This window comes from Protopterus annectens, chromosome 8.part0, assembly GCF_019279795.1.
Source record: "Protopterus annectens isolate FY-2018-M chromosome 8.part0, PAN1.0, whole genome shotgun sequence".
NCBI lineage: Eukaryota > Metazoa > Chordata > Ceratodontiformes > Protopteridae > Protopterus > Protopterus annectens.
In genome coordinates this window covers 855,466,942-855,494,194 of record NC_056741.1, presented here as the reverse complement: position 1 = coordinate 855,494,194, position 27,253 = coordinate 855,466,942, and the positions used below count along the sequence as shown (strand labels likewise).

Below are 27,253 nucleotides of genomic sequence, written 5' to 3'. Positions count from 1 at the left end.
GAGTATTAGTTAGCCAGGTTTCCACTGTGGAGAAAGATTGCTGGGTTATAAGTTGGAGTTGAAGTGTGGCAGCAGCACAGATAAGAGTTGAATCATCTGCATACTGGATAAGGAATGCATGCAGGGTAGAAGTATAGAGACTATTAGTAAATAGGGTGAAGAGCAGACGTCCAGGAATAGAACCCTGTGGTAATCCCAGAGTGACTGGCTGAGAGGTTTTGTTGTCATTTTACAGCTTGCTTTCGATTGTCCAGATAATCCTGGAACAAGGCTATTGCAGACTGGATAAGTTTAAAATCTAAAAGAGGTGTTAAGAGTTTGTTGTCAGAGACACTGTCAAAAGCTTTGGAAAGGTTGAGAAAGATAGATCAAACATGTTTGCCATTATTCCTGTAGTGATTAATGGTGTTAGTAAAGGATGTCAGGGTAATGGTAATGTTTATAGGTTCATAGGTTCATAGGTAGGTACTAGGCTAATGGCCCTAGGGCCTATATAAGCCTAGCCAAAAATGTACGCTGGCTTTTGCCACCCAAAAAAATTATTTTCTTGTGCCCCTGTCATGCAGAGTCACATAAGTGATCCCTGGGGTGAATTTCCTATTTCCCATGCAATCATCAAGATTTTTCTTGAAGAGTGCTAATGAGGAGCTCTGTTTGACATAGATAGGTAGTCTGTTCCAGAGTATGGGAAGTCTCTGGCACAGGAATCTATACCTCCAGCTTGTTCTGTTTATTGTGGTGACAAGTTTTATGTCCCTAGAGCGTGTAGCTCAGAGGGATTGAGATTTCTTTAAGTGGAGCATGTCCAACAGCTCTGGGTTTGACATAGCTTTGTATGTTAGGTAGAGATTGCCTCTGAGTAGGTGATATGCGACAGAGTAAAGCTGTAGTTTTTTGAGACGGTCTGCGTAGGGCATCTGTTTGAGGCCAGTAATCCTCTTTGTGAGGTATTTCTGTGGCCTTTCCAGTTGTTGTAGATGTCTTGTGAGGTACATACCAAAAGGGGCGTTGCACTCTATAATGAGTCTATTGAGTGATGAGTAGAGGGGAACAATTACCTCTTTTTTTTCTGGATGAGAAACCTTTTGTGATGAGGTGAGCCACGTAGAAGGATTTCCTGACCACTGTGGGGATGTGATTATCCAAGGAGAGACTACTGTCCACCTGTGTCTCAAGGTCTCTTATCACATTTTCGGTGTTAAGTAGACTACCAACTATGTGGTAGTTCATTTGTACAGAGTTTTTACCAAAGGGGATGACAATACACTTTTTGGAATTAAGCTTCAGCCCACGGCTTTGACACCAGGTATTTGTCTCAGTAAGGCCCTTTTGTAGTATGTCCACATCATTAGGAGTTTCAATTATGGCTCCTAGTTTGCAGTCATCTGCAAACTTTGTTAGCCAAAGACCTTCTGTGTTAGTATGTACTTCAGAAAAGTGCATACTAAACAGGAGAGGACCCAGGACCGAACCCTGTGGTACTCCACTTGTCACTGGTCTGAAGTTGAATTTGGAGTCTGCTACTTTCACAGTGTGGGTTCTGTCCGTGAGCCAGTTGGCAACCCATCTTGTGACATAGGGATTTATACCTAGTTTAGTGAGCTTATCTATAATTCCAGAGTGGGGGATGGTGTTGAAAGCCTTGGCGAGATAAGCTGTGTGAACCATTTTACCATCATCTATGTCTTTGGTGACTGCTTCAAAAGAAGTCAGTCAGGTTTAGGAGACATGATCTGCCTTTTACAAATCCGAACTGGGTAGGATCCAGAGTTTGCAGATTACCAAAGTCTTTGTTTATGAGTTCCATGATGATACGTTCCATGGCCTTGCAGACCAGGCTCATCAGGCTAATGGGGCTGTAGTTCCCGGGGTCCATCGTGGCTCCCCCTTTGTGGAGTGGGATAACCGTCGTGGTACGCCATTCAGTGGGCACAAAGCCTGTGGTGAGGCTATGATTGAACATGGTACTTAGGTAGGGTGCCAGTTCATTCTGTAGTTCATGTAGAACGCAGCCTGGGATATTATCAGGTCCCATGGATGCTGTGTTCTTAGCTTTGGAGAGTGTGTTTTTTACCTGTACAGCCATGATTACAGGAACTTTCCATTCTTCCGGTATAGAGATGGGCCCTCTAGGGGGTGAGAGGGGGGTAAAGTTAGCACTGAATCTATCTGCCAGGATGTTGGCAATATCAGTTGGTTCTGTATATTTAGTGCCATTGTGCTGTAACTCAGAGCAGATCTGAGTGTTGCCATTGAGATTCTTGACATAGCTATAGAATGATTTGTGATTGTCTTTAGAGTCAGTGGTAATTTTGTTTTCATAACTAGCTTTGGAGGATTTCATGAAGGATCTCAGCTTCTTACTGAGGTTGACCAGGGAGTTCCTCCAGTCATGGGATTTTACTCTTTTTTGCAACAGTTTCTTTCTTCTGTTGTAGAGTTTGTTTATGGCAGAGGACCACCAGATTGGCTTCCTTTTTTTGGAGGACAGCATCTTGGTTCTATTAGGGATAGCATGATCCATGCACTCGTATAAGTGCTTATAAAGTGCATTTGCGTAGGATTCAGCAGTCGTACCTCTATTGTCCATCTGCATGGGTGTCATGAAGTTTGCCACTTCTGTCTTAAGAAGTGTGAAGTTGGCTTTGGTGAAGTTTTTTACGGTGGTTTCCCTAATTGGGTGTGGGGATGGGATGTGAATGTCTAGGGTGATTAGCTTGTGGTCGGATCTGACCAACAAGGAATTGACCTCTGGTGTGGAACACTGGTTGCCCATGTTGGTAATGACCAGGTCTAGGATACTGCTGCCCCTGATGGGGGTGTGAATAAGTTGATCCAAAGCATTGGAATTTATGAATTCCAGAAAACGTTGAGCAAAAGAGTTGATACATGAGTAGTTTTCCCAGTTAATGGTATGGTAGTTGAAATCACCCATTATTAGGGTGTTGGGTTGTACCCTAATACTTTCCAGTGTATCAAGAAATGAGGAGTGGGAATCCTGGGGCATGGTGGGCGATCTGTAGCGAGCTACAATTTAGATTGCGGTCTTGCCCAGAGATAGTTGCACTTGGATAATCTTGGATGCATTATGCTGTGCAACTAGCCTGGAGGTGTGGATATCCTTAATGAATATGGACACGCCTCCACCTTTAGTGCTTCATTCCGGGTTAGGTGGCCAAAAGGTGTGGTATGAATTATAACTTGGTAATGCAGGGGTGCAGAACTTATTAGTGAAAACTTTTTTGAGTATTTGAACACTCCTTGCCTTAAGTTACTTTGTTTTTTGAGATTCCCAAACCCCATAAGAATAGGGAAGATCCACCTTACAGACCTGTTATTGCAAGTGGAGGTTCCATATCAGAGGTCGCTGCCATATATGTAGATTTTATTCTTCAGCCTCTTGCTGAAAAGAACTCATAATTTGTTTTAGATTCACTTGATTTTTAAGAAAAATAAAAGAAGTCCATGTGAATGAACAAAGCATTTTGGTAACTATTGATGTTGACGCCCTATACACTGAGTTACTACACATATTGTATTGAAGCAGCTGTAGAGGCTAATAGCAGAATTAACAATAATACACTTGAGCAAAGTGCATGCTTGGGAAAGCTAGTAAACTTGGTGATGAGGTAAATGTTTTCAGTTTCAATGCCCAGGCTTTACAAATAAACAAGGGATTAGCCACGGATGCAGCTAAGGCCTCTAACCTGGCCAATGTAGCCTTAGGCAAGTGGGAGATGGAATTTGTGCTACAAAGTGAATATCAGAGATTTATGACCAGCTGCCTTCACTTTATTGATGATGTATTCATAGTCTGGCAAGGTGAGAAAAGTAAACTCACTGAGTTTATCCATTACATCAATAACTCCACCTCCTTCCTGAAAATTACCACTTCTATCAGCTCAGAGTCAGTGCAGTTCCTTGATATGACTGTCAGTATTGATAAAGACAAAAGAAATTAATTAGTAGCTTATACAAGAAACCAAGAGTGAACTACTTACTTCACAGAGATAGTATGCATCCAGTAAAACTAAGAACAATGTAATGAAATCACAAGGCTACAGATTAACAAACATTACCACAGATTTGGCCCCTTTTCTCAAAAATATGAATGATCTTGAAAATGATTTCTTAACTAGAAGATATGAATCAAACATGTTGCATATGATCTTGGATCCCATTACAGATTATAAAATTAACAATAACCCTATGTGGAAAAGGCCTTTTGGTAGAACTATGCAATGAGGACCCCCTAACCCAATACAAGAGAAAAGTAAGGACAGTTGCCTTCTAACTTGTACCTGGGATTTCAATACAATTAAAGCCATCATTAAGGAGAACTTGGCTATTGCCACTGATAAGCAGCAGCTTGTAAGGGTTTTAGGAGATCGCCCCACTTTTGTATATAAAAGGAGTAGAAGCAGGCATAGTTATGTGGAAAACAAAAATAAGGGAAACCAGCATGACATGAGCACTACAGTCTGTGGGCCGCCTAACTGCATTTTCTGTGAATACGTGATGAAGTGCAACGTATTTGAGTGCCCCTATCTTAAAAAGACTGTGAAATGTTCAGTAGGCGGTAAGTGTAATACTGAAAAAGTTGTGTATAGGGTCATATGTAATGACTGACCTGCATTTTATGTGGGAAAGTCTACAAATAAACTGAAAATGATAGGTCATCTTTCAGACGTCAGACGTAAATGCCAGAGGAACGACTTATCCAACCACTTATTAGAATACCCCAGACATTCTGGGTTTAAATTTATCATTCAGGAATGTGTGGAGATGGATAAGCTTGAAGGGACCATCACTGGTGTGTTGGAAAAAAATAATTATGCTGGCAGTTAAATTAAATGAATTCAGAAAACCAGGACTTAACTACTGTCGCTCTATTAGGAGTGTGTTGAATCTACATAAGCTGATACACAATCTGTAAAGGTTTTTTTAGGGAATTTTTTCAGAAATATTTTTATGTATGAAAAATAGACTAAATAATAACAAAAATGATGTGTAGAATTTGTATAAATATATATGTATATATGTTTAGTTACTTTAACGTCAATTCTGCTTTGATTTCAAAACACACATTTTTTCATGTTGCTATTACTATGTAGTATTGATATAATTCCCCCACTTATCATACTGGTGGATGGTCATGCACACATCTGCACACTTTTATGTATTACTAGTTTACTTCATCCACTGTTTTCTATATTTTTCTTGGGGTTTTTCTACTAGTTTTCATAGTATAAACATGTTTTTGGGGCTATAAACATGAAAACTGTCAATTTTTTTGTTTGTTTTTCCCAAAGCACTGACATTTTTTATGAGCTGTTTTTATGCACACTAATACACATGGATGGATATTTATTAGATATTAGTAGACAGATGTGTTTTTATATTTATAGTGTTTTAGTCTGATTATGTTTATGATTAGATAGCTATGTGTTTTTTCTTGGTTTTAGTTCTTGTCACAGGCTTTAGTGCATTAGTTAACCAAAAGTGATGTTAGTTTAAAGTCTTTTATGTCTATCTTTTTATGTATATGTTATGCTTTTCTTCATACCTGATCTTGGAATGTGGTTGCATATAGATAGATGGTGTTTTCCTTAGTTTGATCTAATCAGTAGTAATGTGTGGGGGTGGGGACTTGCTGTTCTAAAATGCACTTTACAGCCCTGTTTATATTGTTTGCCATGAATAGGCTGGTTTAAAATGAAACAATACATATATTTTCCATACCTACTTCTAAGTGTATAAAAGTTGATATGTTTAACATTGTAAAATATTTCTAAGTTTTGTTACTGAGGATCACATGTCTGTGACAAATAAAGTCTTGTTACTTTGGCACACTACCTGAGTTTCATGATTTTTGGAAATTATTATGATTAGGCTCATCAACAAAGCTTTAGGACCACTAGTTTCTCTGTTTTTAATTCTGATTTTTACTGTAGTTATCTTGCTGACCTTTGTCACAGACTAAATCTGACATTTGAATTGTTTAGTTTCATTTGTTAAACTGAATCAGTAACTTCTCTGTGGTTTGAATGTGAGACTCAAATTATGATGCAGTAACTAAAGTGACTGCTCTTCCATGAGCCTACTTCAGAGTGTCACACTCCTTGGATCATGCTGCAAAGGAGTAAATGTTAAACAATCTGTATAATGAAGCAATTCTGTAATGGGTCTGTATGTGTATTTCTGACATGTATTTGTTTTAACAATCTAACAGTCTGTTTCTTGCCTCTCTCTTTCTCTCTATCCTTTCCCTCCATAAACCTAATATGCTCATGAATCCTTCCTTTGGAATTCCAGACAAAATACAGAACTGTAAGTCAACTTAATATTTAAATGCTTATGTCTGTCTGCATGTTTCTTAATGTTTGTGCATGTTTCCCGTTATTTACTTAGTCACTACGTTTTTATTAGAATAACACACCCATGTAAATCTAGCTATGTTCCTTTAACACAACACTTATAATGTGCATTGTTACTTCTTTCCTAACCAGGCAATTTTGGAGCACTTTAGTGCACACTGTAGTGTTATACAAGTGAATCTTGTAGTTTATTAACGTGCACTGGTATCTTACATATAGTTTTGTTGTTTGTCTAGTGTTGTTTCTTGCTTTCAAAAGTGCAAAGTCCTGACCATGAAGTCAAAATTCAATGCAGACCCATTAAGACTAGTGTTATTTATGTCAGCTTGTTTCTGAAGTGCAACCAAGACAATGAAAATGGGGCAGAGGGGGACATTTAGATATAGCTGGATCCATTTTCAGTCAAGTCCTGTGTTTCTTTGTACTTCAGCATAGCCGTACTCAGTGCCAGACAAAAAAATTAAACCTATTTTGCAATGATAGGCACATTTTGTGAGATCATCTGACAAGGTACAGGACAAGGTTTGCCACACCTATCATAGGATCATAGGAAGCTACTAGGCTGTTGGCCCTGCGGCCCTTATAAGTCTAGCCAAAGGTTTAGCCCATGTTTAGACAAGTCAGCACCCAAGGCCCCTGTCCATCAGGGACACAGGTGGAATCGCAGGGGTGTATTTTCTGTTTCCCATCCAGTTATCCAGGTTGCACTTGAAAAGGGATATAGGATCAAAAAGACACCACTGCCAAGTATTGAACCCATACCTCTCAACCTCTAAGAGTAAAAAATCTGGGCAAAGCCTAAAAAAGTGGTACAAATAGGGACAATTTTGAAATATTGTTCTTACAAACATAGAAAGTTGACAGAATAACCGGTTTTGCATTAGCATGCATTTTCTGAAGGGTATGAAGTCTAAAACTCAAATGTCTGTCATTATTTTCTAACTTCAGTCTTCAGTGATTTGCTACTAATTTGCCAGAAAGTCACAATTTTATGAAAAATGGACCAAAAATATAAGGCAAAAATCTGGACATTCTGCGAAAATCTGTACAGTTGAGAGGTATGATTATTGAACCCAGGGCCATGTGCACTAGAGTCAGAGCAATGCACCACTAGGCCAACCTGCAAATTTTATACCATGAGTACCTTACAAAGTTCAGATGCATCTAACACAGACAGGACTTTGATAATCATAGTACTAAACCACTTTCTAACTACAGTACCCAAATCTTCAGCAAGTTAGTATACATATAATGTATAAAATATAAACAAGATACAATTTCTGTAATGAAACGGCAGCCTTTCAAAGTGTTATCAAGAAAACTCCATGGTCCCACATTTCGGAACTAACCTGTCATCACGTGAGGTGTAAGTCTCTAGTTAAACAACAACCGTAACTTTTTTTTTCATTGTTTCACCTTTCACTTTTCTTAATCCTTTCTTCAGAGTGTATACAGCTATTTCTTCTAAGCCATTAGATGAAACATGAAATCTAACAGAAGTTACATGACAAATTCAATTTATGTTTTTAAAAATGTGCAACAAGATCCATTATCACATACTAACAATTCCAAAAATACTCTGTTTAGCACTTTGTTTTAATTTTTCATTGGTTGCATGAAGTGTAGATTTCATAAGAAATGCAGCCACCCTTTTTTGAGTCAACATCTATCAAAACTAAGTGCATTTTTCCAAAGAATGGACCAATATGCTTCATAGTTCAAATGACTAGTCTAAGAAATACTTTGCCATAAATACTCAGAACATAATCTTTTCCTTCCATTTCTGTTTTTGGTTAAGCTTTTCATTGGGGATATAATAGGCTGTGTTTAATGTAATACTTTCAATTTTGGAGAATAACATTGTAGCAGAATTATGACCCTATTCCCCCCACAATACATGCTCATCTTTGACACCCAAGCCTACTCTTTAGGAATAGAATGGAGCAAAGCATAGCTAAGTTATAACAGACCAGCCATTTAATACATATTCATGATCCTGTGACGAAATTACATCTGTGGTAATTCAGTTTTTGATGTGTACAAAATGCATGGTGTCACTTTATCCGTGCTGACCTTTAACATTTTTATCTTTATCCATGATGACATCTTACAATAATATCTATTGAGGTTTGTCCAAGTCTGTAGAATTTTCTGGAAGGGGTTACTTGCTTGGCACAGCAGTGCTTGCAAGATATTTGCTTGCTCTGTATGCAATCTGATTTTCATATATTCTGAGCAGCATAGTAGCACTGCATACATTTGGTCAGTCCTTCTGTGCTAAAAAAACTTAACATTCATAGAATTTTCTTCTTGTATGCTTTTATAAAAATGGAGCAATGTTCTTTTTGTCTTGAGTCTCAGTCTCACCATCAAAAAATTTTTCCATTATTTCATACTGCACAGTATTCTTTCCAGGTCTGGACTTCCATATCAGATACAATAAATGAACTTGTAGATGTTATTTTCCCGGTTATTTCCTCTAGTCTAGCTTCTCTAGTCACCAAAAAAGTGCTATAGCTTGGGAAAAAGTCAGTCCACTTTAATGAATTGGTCAAGTTCTTTAATAAATAATCCAAGATCCCTAGCCAAAGTAATAACCTGGAAAAAAGGCTGACATATTTAATAACTGGATCAAGAACTTTAATAAATAATTAAAACTTCATGGCAAAAGCAAAAGCAGATATATGCAGAATTGCTTTAGTAAGCAGAACATGGAATGGTTTCTCTGTTTCAGAAGCATCAGCGAATGTTTACTCTGTAATACATGTACTCTTTGGAGACATATTCAAAATGGGTAGTATCCCGTTGTCTTCTTTAAGACACCCACATGTATCCTCCCTTTCACTCTTCTATCCACTTTTTAACTTTTGCTCTAAGCTGAGTTCCTGTAAATCCTTAACATCATGTATTACTCATATCATGTTTTCTCTTTCTGATTCTTTTCATTTTGTCCTAGTTTGCACTTACAACACATTATGGGTTTTGCCAGCTACATAATTATGCTTTGATTGGTACCTCATTGTATTGCATTTAGATTATGACAAAATGCATCCCTTTTATGAGGAATTTAACATTCATTTCACCCTCTGTTCCCCACTGTTACTCATCCCCTCCTCTTTCTCTAACACATTAGTTTTGTCCCTGGTGTACTATGACAGAAATGCCTTCATTTCTAACTGGGGTATTAGTATGTTCAACTGCTACTTTTGTAATTAGAATAAGAGCATAATCACACCTTGGCAGAATAAGTACATTTCTTTCAATGTCAAAGTAATCAGTTCCCTCCTATGGAGACACACAAAATTAATGAACTATCAGATTAATCATAAATTAATCTCAGGTTTGGTGAGTTACTTACATTAGTAATTAAGTTTATCTCCCTACAAAGGGGGTGGGGCTATGTCCCTTGTAAAATCTTGTTGAATGATTGGCCTGTTTGATCTATTAGTCTCAATCAACTATGTTTTAGGTGTTTAGTTGCAAGTTGCTAGCCTACATTTCATTGAGGGCTATATTAGAACATCGAAGGTTCAAAACTTAGAATGTTCTATTATCGACCCCTATTCAGCGAACGGTTACAACATCGAACATGGAGAACAGTGAATTTTTTCCTTGGGAAAAAATTTACTGTTCCAAAACACATACACACAACACAAGCACACCAAACAAACAGCAATCCACACACATACACCTAAAATCTTACATCTAACCCAACACTAAACTCTATATACACCACTAACTATCCACTTACATTAACCAAAACCCTAACCCTAAGGTCTATCACTATTGCACACTCACCTCACCCGCATCCTAATCCTAACTCACCTACCCCACCCTAACCCTCATGTCCACACAATCGCACACATACTTGACCAGCACCCTAACCCTAACTCACCTAACCTGCCCTAACCCTCACGTCCACACAATCGCACACATACTTAACCCGCACCCTAACCCTAACTTACCTAACCCACGCCCAATCGCACACTTACCTGAACCTGACCAGAAAAGAGACATGGAAGAGCTCTCTGATCATGTTGCCCAGGCGGGTATGACCCTGACCCTGAGTAGCATCCTGCCCTCACCAAAAATGATACCTCTGTATAAAGAAAAAATTATCAATTTCAACAATTGGCTAAGCTTCTGGTGTCATTCAAAGGGGATCCAGTGTCTGTCAGCCTGGAATGACATGCTCGACAAGCCACGTTGCTTCACAAGAGACGGCTTGCACCTGTCACCCCTTGGCTTTCGAATACTGGCCAAGGCTCTTGCTGCCCCCATAGTGCCTTTTTTAGGCAAGGCTCAAAATTCAAACCCACCTCTGTAAACAGAACAAGTAAAAAAAATGAGGGTTATGATACTTAACGCCAGGAGTTTAAATCTCAAAATGCTTGCACTCAAAGCACTCCTAAGTATGGAGAACATTGACATCTGTGCAGTAACTGAAACCTGGTTCAAGGCTCCAGAGAGCACTCCAGCACTACTGGGCTGCAACTCATACCACACATTTCAGCCACAGAACATGAACCAAAAAACAAAAGGAGGGGGTGTATCCATATTCATCAAGGATACCCACACCTCCAGTTAGTGGCGCATTATGATAGCTCTGAGATCATCCATGTGCAACTAGCAATGGGCAAATCTGCAATGCAAATTGTGGCCTGCTACAGATCACCCTCCATGACCCAGGACCACATTCCACCTTTCTGGAGACACTGGAAAACATGAAGGTCCTACCAAAAACCCTGAAATTGGGTGATTTCAATTACCCTACCATTAACTGGGAAAACTACTTGAGTACAAACTCTCAGGATCAGCGCTTATTGGAATTTATCAACTCAAATGCCCTGGATCAGCTGGTAAACTCCCCTACCAGAGGCCACAACATATTGGACCTGATCATCACCAACATGGGCGACAGGTGTTCCGCACTGGAGGTCAACCCATCACTGGTTAGATCAGACCATAAACTAATCACTCTGGATTTCCACAGCCCATCACCACCTCCAACCAAGGAAACAGTGAAAAACTTTTCTAAAGCAAATCTCACCTTACTTAAGGCAGAGGTGGTAAGTTTCACAGCCCCCACACTAACGGATAACACTGCCCAAGATGCAGAATCCTTTACTATTGCACTCTATGAGCACCTACAAGGATGCATGGATCGTGCCATCCCTAGCAAAACCAAGACTCACTCCCCTAAGAGAAGGAAACCAGTCCAGTCTGGTGGACCCGTGCCATAAACAGGTTATACAACAAAAGGAGGAAATTAGTACAGAAAAAAAGCAAATCCCAAGAAGGAAAGACATCCCTGATCAGTAACAGTAAGAAACTAAGGTCCCTCATAAAATCATCCAAGGCTAACTTTGAAAGAAAAATAGCCAAAGATTCGAACCACAAAGCCTTCTTTAGCTATGTCAAGAATCTAAGTGGCAACTCACAGATATGCTCTGAGCTAGTGCAAAATAGCACAAAATATACTGAACCTACTGATACTGCCAACATCCTGGCAGATAGATTCAGTGCAAACTTCACCTCCCTCTCAACTTTAAAAAGGCCCACAACAATACCGGAAAAGTGTAGTGTCCCGGAAATCACAGAAGCACAGGTGAAAACAGCCCTTTCAAAAGCCAAAAACACAGCATCAATGGGGCCAGATGGTGTCCCAGGCTGCGTCTTGCACTAACTACAGAACAAACTAACCCCCCCACCTAAACACACTGTTAAGCCTCTCCACGGACTACGTGCCCATAGAATAGCGCACAGCGATGGTTATTCCACTCCACAAAGGAAGGGCCACAACTGACCCTGGTAACTATCACCCCATAAGCCTGACTAGCCTGGTCAATTGACATCAGCGTCTCGTCCTCTGTTCGAGCTGAGTGGTTTCGTGTCTGTGGACTGGATTTTGTGGTGTGTATTACTGTATCTTCTTGGTTGTCTCATGGCAGACATGAACCCCACTGAGGCTTCATGGAGCAGGGAAGATTTCACGTCATTATGTGCAGAAGTTACCACACTCCAAACGGACGTTCAGAGACTGCTTGACATGGTCGGTAAACTTACGGCGTCTATGCAGTCTGGGAGGAGAATTCAGCGTTTGTAGCTGAGCGAGTTTCTCTTAACAGTTCTATTGACATCCCAAATGGGCAAGTTATGTGTAGTGAAAAAATTAAAACCGCACAAGTGGACTTGAAGGAAACTAATGAAACAGGTATGCCGGAAGCTGAATTCACTTTTGATTTCAGCTTATTTCATCATTCCAGAGAAAACCAACGTCTTGGAGCACGTCCTAAACAACGTGAACCAACGTCTTGGAGCACGTCCTAAACAACGTGAGAACATCAAAACATATTCACATATTACCGGGAAAGGTACTGAGAGATCTAAAGGTACTGTTAACATTGTTTCAAGTCCTAATTTTACTAATTTGAATACTACTAAAAGAGCTCTTGGACATAAAACTATAGGAAACAATAAGGACAATGTTCACAAACATAACGAAGTGTTTCGTGAGTTTATATCTGATGAAATTGATTTTTTGGATAAAACAGATAGACACAATGTTATTAATAAAAATGTTTACAGATATGCACCAGAGGGAATCAAATCTAAAATTTATGCATTAGGGAAAAAATTGATTCAGTTGAAAAGTGCTAAAATTGATAACGCTTATTTAGACAAATGTTTGAAAGCACAATTAATTCCGAAAGGTCTACGCTTTTTTAAACTGCCATTAGGAATTGTATATAACTCTACAGTGATACAAGATTTTAATAAATTGTTTGATAATTTTGGGTTTATGTATATCAAATTAATTATGAAATATAATGATGAGAAAATTATGGTGCTATTTAATGAATTAGAAACACTAAATGAAGATATACTACAAGATACAGATTTTGAACAATGGCATGAATTATATTCCAAACAATTTCTTATTGCAAACAATAGCATAAGTTTGACAGGGATACTGAGCAATATAAAATAGGGAGAGCTTATGTGTGGCCACAGAGTAATAGAGAAGACATGGATGCTTTTGATATCCAACATACAGGAAAAGGAAAAAATCAAAGGTTTAATGCCGATACAAATTTTCAAGGGGGGAGGTACTATCCAGCCCCAAAATCTATGCAGAGAAGGTAGTGAAGGATATTGTGAAGATAAAGGATGCTAAGGCTTTGATTTGTCATATTAATGTTAACTCAGATGGTGATAGTATTCTAACTCAAGGAACAAGAAACATTCCAGAGTGCATTACAAATGATATTGAAGCAAACATTCCACAGATACACACGTATAATGGATTAAAAGTATATAATTATACAGATTTTACAATTACTGAAAGCTTTTATTTATTATTCGGAAAAGGTATGAAATATATACCCAGTACAGGTTTCAATTTATATGATACCATCAAAGAAATTAAATTGTTTTGTAGACGGCTTAACCTGGCAGTTCAATTTTTTGACAAATATAAAGTTAATGAAGCCAAGTTTCAGCAACAGAGATTAGTTAAACCAAGTACGTATGTTCCGGTGGCTAACCCATTTGTGCATGCATTTGAGAAAGTCGTATCGTATGCAGGGAGATATATGAATTAAATTATAACATAAAAAAGAAAAATTGTTTGGCCAATGTGTTTCATGACAATTTAACAAAGGAAGAGAGGAATACTCTAGACAGTATCATTAACAATAAGAGCATTCGCATTATGAAGCCAGATAAAGGGGGGGGGGGGGTATCATAATTTTTGACACATTACAGTATCAAAAAGAGATACATGAGATTTTGTACCAATCTGGTAATTATGAGGAAGTGTCCATCAACCAAATCAATATAGGTTATCACAGGATTGATTTGGTTATTGAAGAGTATCTATTGGACAACCGTATTACCAATGACATATACAATTTTATTAGAATTGAACATCCCAAGATGGCCAAAAATGCACAAAAGCATGAATAAACCCCCTTTCAGACCTATTATATCTGGATCTCAATCAAAAACTTTCAATATCGGGGTTGTTATTGATCATTGGACTAAGCATATTTACACTAATGTCCCACATTTGATAAAAGATTCCTGGGATTTTTTAAGCAAACTGACACCAGACATCTGGAGAGAGGATATTACGCTGATCACTATTGATGTCAAGGATTTATTCTCATGTATACCGAATACCATTGGATTAGAATATTTTAGCAACAGTATGCGGAAGTTCTCTGGGTTAACATGGGATAAGATAAACCTTATAGTCGATATGATGAGTCTCATCCTAGATCACAATTATATTCAATACCTAGGAGAATTCTTTAGACAAACTAGAGGGGTTGCTATGGGTGCTTCTTGTGCACCCATATTTGCCAATATGGTTATGTTAGAGTGGGAGCAAAATTTTGTATTCACTAGTGAATATTACAAATATATACCTCTCTACACCAGATTTTTGGATGATTTATTCATAGTGTGGAATGGACCGAGTAATATTATACCTCAATTCATTACGTATATAAATAGTACGACTGAATTCTTGCAATTTACATTCCAAACCAGTCAGGAAGGAATACCATACCTGGACACTTATATTAGTAAAGAAGTTGGTGGTTTTTCTTCCAAATTATACAGGAAGCCAACATTCTCGAATGATTACATCCAATATGGGAGTAACCATCCTCCACATATTTTCAAGAATGTTGTAAAGGGGCAGTGTATCCGTGCGGCCTGGATGTCATCATCAAGGGAAGATATGGTGAATGAACTCAATCTTATTTATAAGTTGTTTGCTGATCATGAATATCCCAAAAGAATGCTTGATGACGTAGTTGAGTATGTTAAAAATCAGTGGGGTAATAAGTACCCACCTCTCTTAGGGAAAATCAGACCTAACAAAGTAATAAATATACATGAGAACAGGAAGGTTTGCGTCATTATGTTTAATGCATATATTAACATTGTAAAAGAGATTTTACGAAAACATTGGCAGTTACTAACTAGTACAGAGACGATTGGCACTATTGTTGGGAATCAACCCGTAGTAGTATTAAAAACATCTAAAAATATTAAAAAGATTTTGGAAAGTGGATCATATACTAACAATATAGGTAATTACAAAAAGGGTACTAACAAATGTGGACAGTGCAAATATATTAATGAGAGTAAAATTATTGTCCAACATAATGGTATGAAAAGCAAGTGTAGATGTTTAACAGGGAATTGTAACACTCAGAGGGTGGTTTACCTCGCCACATGCACATGCTGTTCAGCTTATTATGTAGGGAAGACCGAAAGAAAATTAAAAACTCGCATTTATGAACACACCTACAAAGTAGAAAAAGGTGACATCAAAAATGCACTTAGCAGACATGCGATTGATAAGGGGAAAAAACATACATTTAAGTTTACTATTATAGATAAAGTCGAGACATCATTTGATATGGGTAATTGGAAAGTATATCTTAATTTATTGGAAAGTAAATGGCAGATTATGCTTGATGCCACCACTGCCCCTGGCATCAATGAATACATCAGTTTAAAACCCTTTTTATTAATGAAATAGAATAGTTAGTATTATAGAGTAGTTTAGATTTAGCACATTCATTCATGTATGCATTTTTATTGTTATTCATTACATTTAACCCAGTGGATTTTCCATAAATTATGTATAGATATATCAGTCAAAAGAGATTATTTAGAATTGTATTTATTATATATATATATTAGGAAGTTTTTAAGTAGTTTTTAACATCATATTTTTATTGTTTGGTTATGGATATGCTTGTGTGTTAAATTCATATATTCATATTTGTACAAGATATTGTATTTGATGACTATTTTAAAGTAAAAATTATATGTTTTTGGCACCAAAATATGTTATAAATTAAGGCTATTAGTGAGCTTTCATTGGTTCTGAGGAAGTCTGAATTAATCGGATGAAAGCGCTTAACCAGTTTTTGCATTCTACTGTTCTACAGCAGTTGGCTGGTTCGTTTATGTGTTTGGATTAATAAATATTTTGTCAGTTGACATCAGTGTCTCGTCCTCTGTTCGAGCTGAGTGGTTTCGTGTCTGTGGACTGGATTTTGTGGTGTGTATAATTCATACCACACCTTTCAACCACCTAACCTGGACCAAAACACTAAAGGCAGAGGTGTGTCCATATTCATTAAGGATATCCACACCTCCAAGCTAGTTGCTCAGCATAATGCATCCGAGATTATCCAAGTGCAACTAACTCTTGGCAACACCGCAATCCAAATTGTAGCTTGCTACAGATCCCCCACCATGCCCCAGGATTCCCACTCCTCATTTCTTGATACACTGGAAAATATTAGGGTACAACCTAACAATGGGCGATTTCAACTACCCCACCAGTAACTGGGAAAACTACTCATGTGCCAACTCTTGTGCTCAATGTTTTCTGGAATTCATAAATTCCAATGCCTTGGATCAACTTATCCACACCCCCACCAGGGGCAGCAATATCCCAGACCTGGTTATTACCAACATGGGCAACCGGTGCTCCACACCAGAGGTCAATTTCTCATTGGTCAGATCCGACCATAAACTAATCACCCTAGACATCCACATCCCTCTCCATCCCCCATTAGGGAAACCACCATAAAAAAATTCTCCAAAGCCAACTTTACACTTCTAAAGACAGAAGTGGCAAACTTCACGACACGCATGCTGACGGACAATAAAGGTATGACTGCTCAATCCTACACAAAACCACTTTATAAGCACTTCACAAGTGCATGGATCATGCAATCCCTAACAGAACCAAGATGCTATCCTCCAAAAAAAGAAAGACAATCTGGTGGTCCCCTGCCATAAACAAACTCTGCAACAGAAGAAAGAAACTGTTGCAAAAAAAGAGTAAAATCCCATGATTGGAGGAACTCCCTGGTCAGCCTCAGTAAGAAGCTGAGATGTCTCATAATATCCTCCAAAGCTGGTTACAAAAACAAAATCACCACTGACTCTAAAGACAACCACAAAGCATTCTATAGCTATGTCAAGAATCTCAATGGCAACACTCAGATCTGCCCTGAGTTAGAGCACAATTGCACTAAATATACAGAACCAACTACACCAATAAACTGAGCATGACCTAAACTAGTAAATTTGACCAGACTGAAGTCCCAAAACACGAAATGCTTTAATGGTTGACCACAGAATAAATACACAACGATAATACTACTAAGCACTTTCACCCATGATTTTAACCAGACTTCTTCAGAGTAAAATCATTACCACATCAAAAAACTTTTTAAATAGTATGAGTCATACACACACCTCCCTCTTACAACCAATCACAAACAACATCAATTGTTGGTAATGAAACAGTTCACAAAATACCTTCATGTTTTCCTACAAGTTACATTATTCTAATTAGCAAAATCAATTGTTTTAAACAATTCTTTTAAACACACAAAATTCAAATGCATCCATTTAAATTTACAACTTAACAATAAATAATAATAATAAAATGTGACCAAAAAACCTATTAAAACTATTAAATACAATAAAAATACAATAAAAATATATGTATATGCTATTCAATTCATACCTTCCTACTAGCAACAATCTAATAGTAAAAAAGAATGCAATTTTAGTAAATATACTTACTTTGTTAATATAATAGATAGAATTAAATTAATCAACTAAATACAATAAGATCTTAATTTTAAAATACTAGAGATGGAAATATGGTCATTAATTCCCGGGGGTTTTGATGCATCAAGTCTAAGTTGCCATAGACATTTTTTTACCTCAAGTAAAGTCTTGACATCACCCCCTCTATCATTATATGGGACTCTATCTACCACAAAAAATATAAATTTGTTGAAATTCGAACAGGACTGACTATGCATATATAAAGCATTGGAACTTTTTTTGTTTTTAATATCTCTTATGTGTTCATTAATTCTTAACCTAAGTTTTCTAACGGTTTTCCCTATATAAAATGTTGGACAACTTAAACAGGTAGCAATGTATATCACCATTTTTGCATTACAGTTGACATAATCTGGGCATTTTATAGTTCTACCAAAATTGTGAACTACCACATATTGTCCATTGTTGATAAACTTACAAACCCTACAGGAACCACATTTACTCATACAAGAACTCTGGTATACACTTGCACTATTGTCCATCTCCATTAATTCCTTAAGATTTTTACCTCGGCTATAAGTGATAGTGGGTTTAATACCCAGTATGTTGATAGTGTCCTTATTGAACACACTCTGCCATGTATCCCATAGAATGGACTTGATTTGTCCTGCAATTGGATTGTATGGTAAAATCATTGCCATTCTATTACCTTCATTAGCAACATCACTACTAGAAATACCTGTTTTCATCAACCCTCCTTTTAATATGGGTTTAAAAACTGTTTTCCTTTTAATCTCTATTTCAGAGCGAATGTCATGTAGGATGTCCATAGGATATCCTCACTCGGAAAACATGTTAACTAACTTGGTGAGCTCTGTTTCAAACAAACTGTCTTCACTCACTAGTCTTGAAAGTCTCACCATTTGATCATTAAATATGTTCTTTTTCTGATAAAAAGGATGGCAACTTTTAAAATGTAAAAAGGAATTAGAATATGTTTTTTTCCAATATAAACCTGATTGCAACATGTTCTTTTCCTTATCATACAACAAAAGAAGGTCTAAGTAATCACACGTCTCTGTGTAATTTATAGGTGAACTTTAAAAATGATGTAGTAGTATTGATATATTCAATAAATTCGTACACCTCTTCTTCTGGTCCACTCCAAAAAATCAAAATATCATCCAAGAAGCGCAAATATAATTTTATATTGTTCATAAACGTGGAAGTGAAAACTTATTGCATTTCCCAGTCTGCCAATACCAAGTTGGCATAGGCTGGTGCACACTTTGCTCCCATTGCTATTCCTGTTGTCTGTTTAAAGAGCTCACCTTCAAATGAGAGAAAATTGTTGCACAAAACAGTTTTTACAAGATCAACTATCAAACTGATCTTAACTTTATGAAAATCACTATATTTGGCCAAACAGTTACTGAACATTTCAAGGCCTTGATCATGTGGTATAATGGAGAGCAAATTAATCACATCAATAGTCACCATCACAAATTTTTTGTCCATAATTATACTGTTAATTACTTCTAAACAGCGCCAAGAGTCTGTCAAAATATGTGGAAATTTATTCAAAGTTTGTTTGCTATGAAAATCAACAAAGGAAGCCATAGCTTCTGTTTTTGATCCCCTTGCTGACACTATCGGACAAAACGGTGGATGTCTGGGGTTTTTCTGTATTTTTGGAATCCCAAATATTGATGGTATAACTGGGAAATCTACTAACAAATATTCATATTCGTTTTTGTCAATAATTCCCTCCATCAGCCACCCGTATAAGTGCCAATCAATCTTTGCATATGGTCTGTTGACTTCGTTCTTGGATACTCTTGTGTACATAAGACTATCATTTAACAAATTTAACATACTATTAGTGTAGTCTATGTTAGACATGACCACAACCCCACCCCCTTTATCAGGTTTCATTACTTTATAATTCTTATTAGTTGTTACTTCTTCAAGACAGAATCTTTCACCTGAGATGAGGTTGTCATCCATGTTGTTCTTCTTTTTAAGTAATCTCCTAATTTGTGATTCACACATTTGCTCAAACAAGTGAATATTTCGGTTCACAGGGGGAATAAATACACGTGACCTCTTAAGTGATATACATGTATCTACCCGTGGACTAATGTTTTTAGAAAAAAACATACAAAGATTCAATTGCCTACTGTACAATTTGAGGTTCAATAAAACTTTTGCCACCTCGTACCTGAACATGGGAACAAATTTAAAACCCTTTTTAAATAGGGTCAAATGATCTTTTTTTAACTGTAAATCAGTGAAATTGTATATACACATATTATCAAACTTAATACAATGGCACTCAATTCTGGTGCCAATTTCTTGTTCATTACATGTCACATTTAAATCCACAAAATGATCTAATACTTGGTTGCTAAGATCGTATTCAGCATTAGGTTCACAAAATTCCTCATTAGAATTTAAAAACATATTAGAACCATCTTCGTCCACATGCTCACAAATTACATAACTACAGTCAGAGGGCAATTCAACAGAATATAAATCATTAGTCACTGCAGATTCATTATTGACAGTCATCTCAAAATTAAAGTCAATGTTGAAATTATTAGTGTCAATTAATTGTTACTCTGTGACCATCTCCGACAAATGGGTGGTCTCTGTCCTCTCCCCCTGAACTGTTCCTGCTGGACTGTGGCCTGGTTGCGCTCCCGAATTCTTTCTGAGTGCCTTACCGGAAAACTTTCGAAAAAATCATTGTTTTCATTTTCACTGAAATTATCTGTGTTGTCCACCATAACATCATCGTTCATTGTACCATTAAACCCAGAAAAATTAGAAAAATTGTGATTGCTGTGTCCCGCGCTTTTATTAACCAATTCTAGTCTAGCAATACTGTTTTTATACTCTTTGAAATGAGCAAACACTTGGTTACTGACGTAATCTTTATTGTCTCTATTTAGTTTATCAGATTTGATAGCCAGTCCCTTATTTACAAATGAATCAATGTCCAAAAAAATGTTATCAGATTTGTTCTTATTAAATTCAAACAATAAATCTTTAGTGATACTACTTTAATATGATCCAATTCATCTTTTAGTGTATCTATTGAGTGATTATTATTGCGAATAATAATTTGCAGAAGATCCATACCTGTGTGATTTAAAAGTGCAGTCAATTCCTGGAACCCCTTGGTACCAACCTCGAATCCCATAGGTAGTTACAACCTTAGCCCCTTGGGCACTTGCTGCAATTTGATCGATCTTTCAAGATAAACATTGTCCATCTGTAGCGACTTAAACTTTCTCAGTTTCGATTCAAACATGGCAAGTTGTGCCTTAAGAGTGCCGCTACTTACTGTGTTAACTGTTCCTGATGCCCAATTGATGGTTGGTGGGGTCAACATATTGTCTAAGTTCCTTGGAAAGTCTGCATTGACTTTGTTTGCGTTGTTTAAATGAAATGGGCCAGCGTCCTTAGCCAACCTGTTGTTCTCTAATTCCACAATTTCCCTAGGTGTTGTGTCACGAAAGAAACATATTCTAATTCCTTTTTACATTTTAAAAGTTGCCATCCTTTTTATCAGAAAAAGAACATAATTAAGGGTCAAATGGTGAGACTTTCAAGACTAGTGAGTGAAGACAGTTTGTTTGAAACAGAGCTCACCAAGTTAGTTAACATGTTTTCCGAGCGAGGATATCCTATGGACATCCTACATGACATTCGCATTGAAATAGAGATTAAAAGGAAAACAGTTTTTAAACCCATATTAAAAGGAGGGTTGATGAAAACAGGTATGAGAGCTATTTCTAGTAGTGATGTTTCTAATGAAGGTAATAGAAAGGCAATGATTTTACCATACAATCCAATTGCAGGACAAATAAAGTCCATTCTACGGGATACATGGCAGAGTGTGTTCAATAAGGACACTATCAACATACTGGGTATTAAACCCACTATCACTTATGGTAAAAATCTTAAGGAATTAATGGAGATGGACAATAGTGCAAGTATATACCAGAGTTCTTGTATGAGTAAATGTGGTTCTGCGGGGTTTGTAAGTTTATCAACAACAGACAATATGTGGTAGTTCACAATTTTGGTAGAACTATAAAATGCCCAGGTTATGTCAAGTGTAATACGAAAATGGTGATATACATTGCTACCTGTTTGAGTTGTCCAACATTTTATATAGGGAAAACCATTAGAAAACTAAGGTTAAGAATTAATGAACACATAAGAGATATTAAAAACAGAAAAAGTTCCAATGCTTTATATATGCATAGTCAGTCCTGTTCGAATTTCAACAAATGTATATTTTTTGTGGTAGATAGAGTCCCATATAATGATAGAGGGGGTGATGTCAAGACTTTACTTGAGGTAAAACAATGTCTATGGCAACTTAGACTTGATGCATCAAAACCCCCGGGAATCAATGACCATATTTCAATCTCTAGTATTTTAAAATTAAGATCTTATTGTATTTAGCTGATTAATTTAATTGTATCTATTATATTAACAAAGTAAGTATATTTACTAAAATTTTATTCATTTTTACTATTAGATTGTTGCTAGTAGGAAGGTATGGATTCAATAGTATATACATATATTTTTATTGTATTTTTATTGTAGTTAATAGTTTTAATAGGTTTTTTGGTCACATTTTATTATTATTATTTTTAAGTTGTAATTTTAAATGGATGCATTTGAATTTTGTGTGTTTAAAACAATTGTTTAAAACAATTGATTTTGCGAATTAGTATAATGTAACTTGTAGGAAAACATGAAGGTGTTTTGTGAACTGTTTCATTACCAACAATTGATGTTGTTTGTGACTGGTTGTAAGAGGGAGGTGTGTGTATGACTCATACTATTTAAAAAGTTTTTTGCTGTGGTAACGATTTTACTCTGAAGAAACCCGGTTAAAATCACGGGTGAAAGCGCTTAGTACTATTATCATTGTATATTTATTCTGTGGTCAACCATTAAAGCATTTCATGTTTTGGGACTTCAGTCTGGTCAAATTTACTAGTTTAGTTCATGCTCAGTTGATTGGTGTAGTTTGTTACGAATTGCTGACTGCACTTCCTTAAGAGGGGATTGCCACCTAGATTGACTATGGAACCACTTATGGTACAATAAGTTGAATTAACGCAGAAATTGATTCAAATGTTTCAAAACAAAGGCTTGTGTGGCAAAAGTTTAAATGCAGAGAATTCCGAAGAAGTAATTTTGACCGAGCCGCAGGCATTGTTATATACTATGCACACGCCCCTCAGTACTTCGGTGCGTGACACAACACCTAGGGAGACTGTGGAATTAGAGAACAACAGGTCAGCTAAGGACCCAGGGCCCATTTCATTTAAACAACACAAAAAAGTCAATGCAGACTTTCCGAGGAACTTAGGCACTATGTTGGCCCCACCAACCATCAATTGGGCATCAGGAACAGTTAACACAGTAAATAGCGGCACTCTTAAGTCACAACTTGCCATGTTTGAATCGAAATTGAGAAAGTTTAAGTTGCTACAGATGGACAATGTTTATCTTGAAAGATCGATCGAATTGCAGCAAGTGCCCAAGGGGCTAAGGTTGTTCAAACTACCTATGGGATTCGAGGTTGGTACTGAGGGGTTCCAGGAATTGACTGCACTTTTCAATCGCACAGGTATGGTTATTCACAATAATAATCGCTTAATAGATACACTAAAAGATGAATTGGATCATATTAACAGTAGTATCACTAAAGATTTATTGTTTGAATTTAACAAGAACAAATTTGATAAAAATTTTTTGGACATTGATTCATTTGCAAACAAGGGACTGGCTATCAAATCTGATAAATTAAATAGGGACAGTAAAGATTATGCCAGTAACCAAGTGTTTGCCCATTTCAAAGAGTATAAAAACAGTGTTGCTAGACTAGAATTGGTTAATAAAAGTGCGGGACACACCACTCACAATTTTTCTAATTGTTCTGGGTTTAATGGTACAATGAACGATGATGTTATGGTGGACAACACAGATAATTTCAGTGAAAATGAAAATGGTGATTTTTTTAGAGAATTTCCCAGTAAGGTGCTCAGAAAGAATTCGGGAGTGCAACCAGGCCACAATCCAGCAAGAACAGGTCAGGGGGAGAGGACAGAGACCACCTGTTCATCGGAGATGGTCACAGAGAAACAATTAATTGACGCTAATAATTTCAACATTGACTTTAATTTTGAGATGACTGTCAATAATGAATCTGCAGTGACTAATAGTTTATATTCTGTTGAATTGCCCTATGACTGTAGTTATGTAATTTGTGATCATGTGGACGATGATGGTTCTAATATGTTTTTAAATTCTAATGAGGAATTTTGTGAACCTAATGCTGAATATGATCTTAGCAGCCAAGTATTAGACCATATTGTGGATTTAAATGTGACATGTAATGAACAAGAAATTGGCACTAGACTTGAGTGCCATTGTATTAAGTTTGACAATATGTGTATATACAATTTCACTGATTTACAGTTGAAAAAAGATCATTTGACCCTATTTAAAAAGGGTTTTAAATTTGTTCCCATGTTCAGGTACGAGGTGGCAAAAATTTTATTGAACCTCAAATTGTACACTAGGCAACTGAATATTTGTATGTTTTTTTCTAAAAACTTTAGTCCACGGGTAGATAGATGTATATCACTTAAGAGGTCAAGTGTATTTATTCTCCCTGTGAACCCAAATATTCACTTGTTTGAGCAAATGTGTGAATCACAAATTAGGAGATTACTTGAAAAGAAGAACAACATGGACGACAACCTCACCTCAGGTGAAAGATTCTGTCTTGAAGAATTAACAACTAATAAGAATTATAGAGTAATGAAACCTGGTAAAGGGGTGTGGTTGTGGTCATGTCTAATATAGACTACACTAATAGTAAGTAAAATTTGTTAAACGATAGTCTTACGTACACAAGAGTATCCAAGAACGACATCAACAGAGCATATGCAAAGATCGATTGGCACTTATATGAGTGGCTGATGGAGGGAATTATTGACAAAAACGAATATGAATATTTGTTAGTAGATTTCCCAGTTATACCATCAATATTTGGGATTCCAAAAATTCATAAAAACCCCAGACATCCACCGTTTTGTCCGATAGTGTCAGCAAGGGGATCGAAAACAGAAGCTATGGCTTCCTTTGTTGATTTTCATAGCAAACAAACTTTGAATAAATTTCCACATATTTTGAGAGACTCTTGGCACAGTTTAGAAGTAATTAACAGTATAATTATGGACAAAAAATTTGTGATGGTGACTATTGATGCAATTAATTTATTCTCCATTATACCACACGATCAAGGCCTTGAAATGTTCAGTAACTGTTTGGCCAAATATAGTGATTATCATAAAGTTAAGGTCAGTTTGATAGTTGATCTTGTAGAAACTGTTTTGTGCAACAATTTTCTCTCATTTGAAGGTGAGTTTTTTAAACAGACAACAGGAGTAGCAATGGGAGCAAAGTGTGCACCAGTCTATGCCAACTTGGTGTTGGCAGACTGGAAAATGCAACACGTTTTCACTTCCAAGTTTATGAACAATATAAAATTATATTTGTGCTTCCTGGATGATATTTTGATTTTTTGGAGCGGACCAGAAGAAGAGGTCTATGAATTTATTGAATATATCAATACTACTACATCATTTTTAAAGTTCACCTATAAATTAAACAAAGAGACTTGTGATTATTTAGACCTTCTTTTGTTGTATGATAAGGAAAAGAACATGTTACAATCAGGTTTATATTGGAAAAAAACATATTCTAATTCCTTTTTACATTTTAAAAGTTGCCATCCTTTTTATCAGAAAAAGAACATAATTAAGGGTCAAATGGTGAGACTTTCGAGACTATTGAGTGAAGACAGTTTGTTTGAAACAGAGCTCACCAAGTTAGTTAACATGTTTTCCGAGTGAGGATATCCTATGGACATCCTACATGACATTCGCTCTGAAATAGAGATTAAAAGGAAAATTTAAACCCATATTAAAAGGAGGGTTGATGAAAACAGGTACGAGAGCTATTTCTAGCAGTGATGTTGCTAAAGAAAGTAATAGAAGGGCAATGATTTTACCATACAATCCAATTGCAGGACAAATCAAGTTCATTCTATGGGATACATGGCAGAGTGTGTTCAATAAGGACACTATCAACATACTGGGTATTAAACCCACTATCACTTATAGCCGAGGTAAAAATCTTAAGGAATTAATGGAGATGGACAATAGTGCAAGTGTATACCAGAGTTCTTGTATGAGTAAATGTGGTTCCTGTGGGGTTTGTAAGTTTATCAACAATGGACCATATGTGGTAGTTCACAAATTTGGTAGAACTATAAAATGCCCTGTATAAAACCCACTTTGGCGTGGCTTTGCGCGATTTTGTGCATAGCGCAGCATCAGGCAGCTCCGTTTAATTGGGTTTAAACCATTCTCAGCTTCACAAAGTCTGCTCTTCACTTTTTCCCTCAGAACTGATCTAGTTCTCATAATAAACACCCTATTCCTACTCTGAAGCCTGGCACTTGCTCACTAAAGCAATTATATAAGTCAGCACTAAAAAATTAAAAGCACTACACCCTCACAAACTCCCCTTGAGTACCTTGTTCCCCATTGTCCTTTTTTTCAATTATAAAGGAATTCCCAGTACTATTCTAGCATGTCCAAAAGTCAGTTGTCAATCTCCTCTCCGGTCCAACTGGTGAATCTGGGAATCTTGAGGCAATGTTACAACTGCCTCATGTAGACAAACAACCCTCTCCTCCTCCCAACAAATTCCAACACATGTGAGAGATGCAACCATATAGCCAAACTGGAGGCTAAGCTCTGTCAAGTCAGTACTGGCTTAACCATTCAAGAGGAGAAGGAAACCACACTCACTACAATTCCAGTCTCACATAGACCTACCACGACAGCAAACCAAACACATAAACACACAAAAACATACTCGGAGGCTCTAAATAAAAATCTGCCTAAGCAGCAGAGACCTCCAAAGCAGACACCCATGCAACCGCTACCCCAAAACAAAACACATGGAACACATAGCTCACAAAGCCAGTGTGCTGAACAGTCACAGCCCTTAAGGCTAAACAACACACTTGATACACTTGTAATAGGTGACTCTATCGTCAGGCACACTGACGTCCCCCTCACCAGGCTGAACAAGGAGAAGGTCACGGCAAGCTGCCTGTCGGGTGCTAGGATCCACCACATAACACAAGC

General features: G+C 37.0%; 1 protein-coding gene across 5 annotated transcripts in view; it reads left to right on the top strand.

Annotated features, from left to right (window-relative positions):
• The window catches only part of L1CAM (L1 cell adhesion molecule), a 2,005,704-nt gene that overhangs the window by 1,054,405 nt on the left and 924,046 nt on the right, over window positions 1–27,253 (top strand). For 4 of the 5 annotated variants that reach the window (XM_044080360.1, XM_044080358.1, XM_044080359.1 and 1 more), the window contains exon 4: window positions 6,316–6,330. The exons of the other annotated variant lie outside the window; for it this stretch is intronic. In XM_044080360.1, the coding sequence (XP_043936295.1) occupies window positions 6,316–6,330 (15 nt within the window). The remainder of the gene's footprint in view (window positions 1–6,315; window positions 6,331–27,253) is intronic. 5 annotated transcript variants of the gene reach the window in all.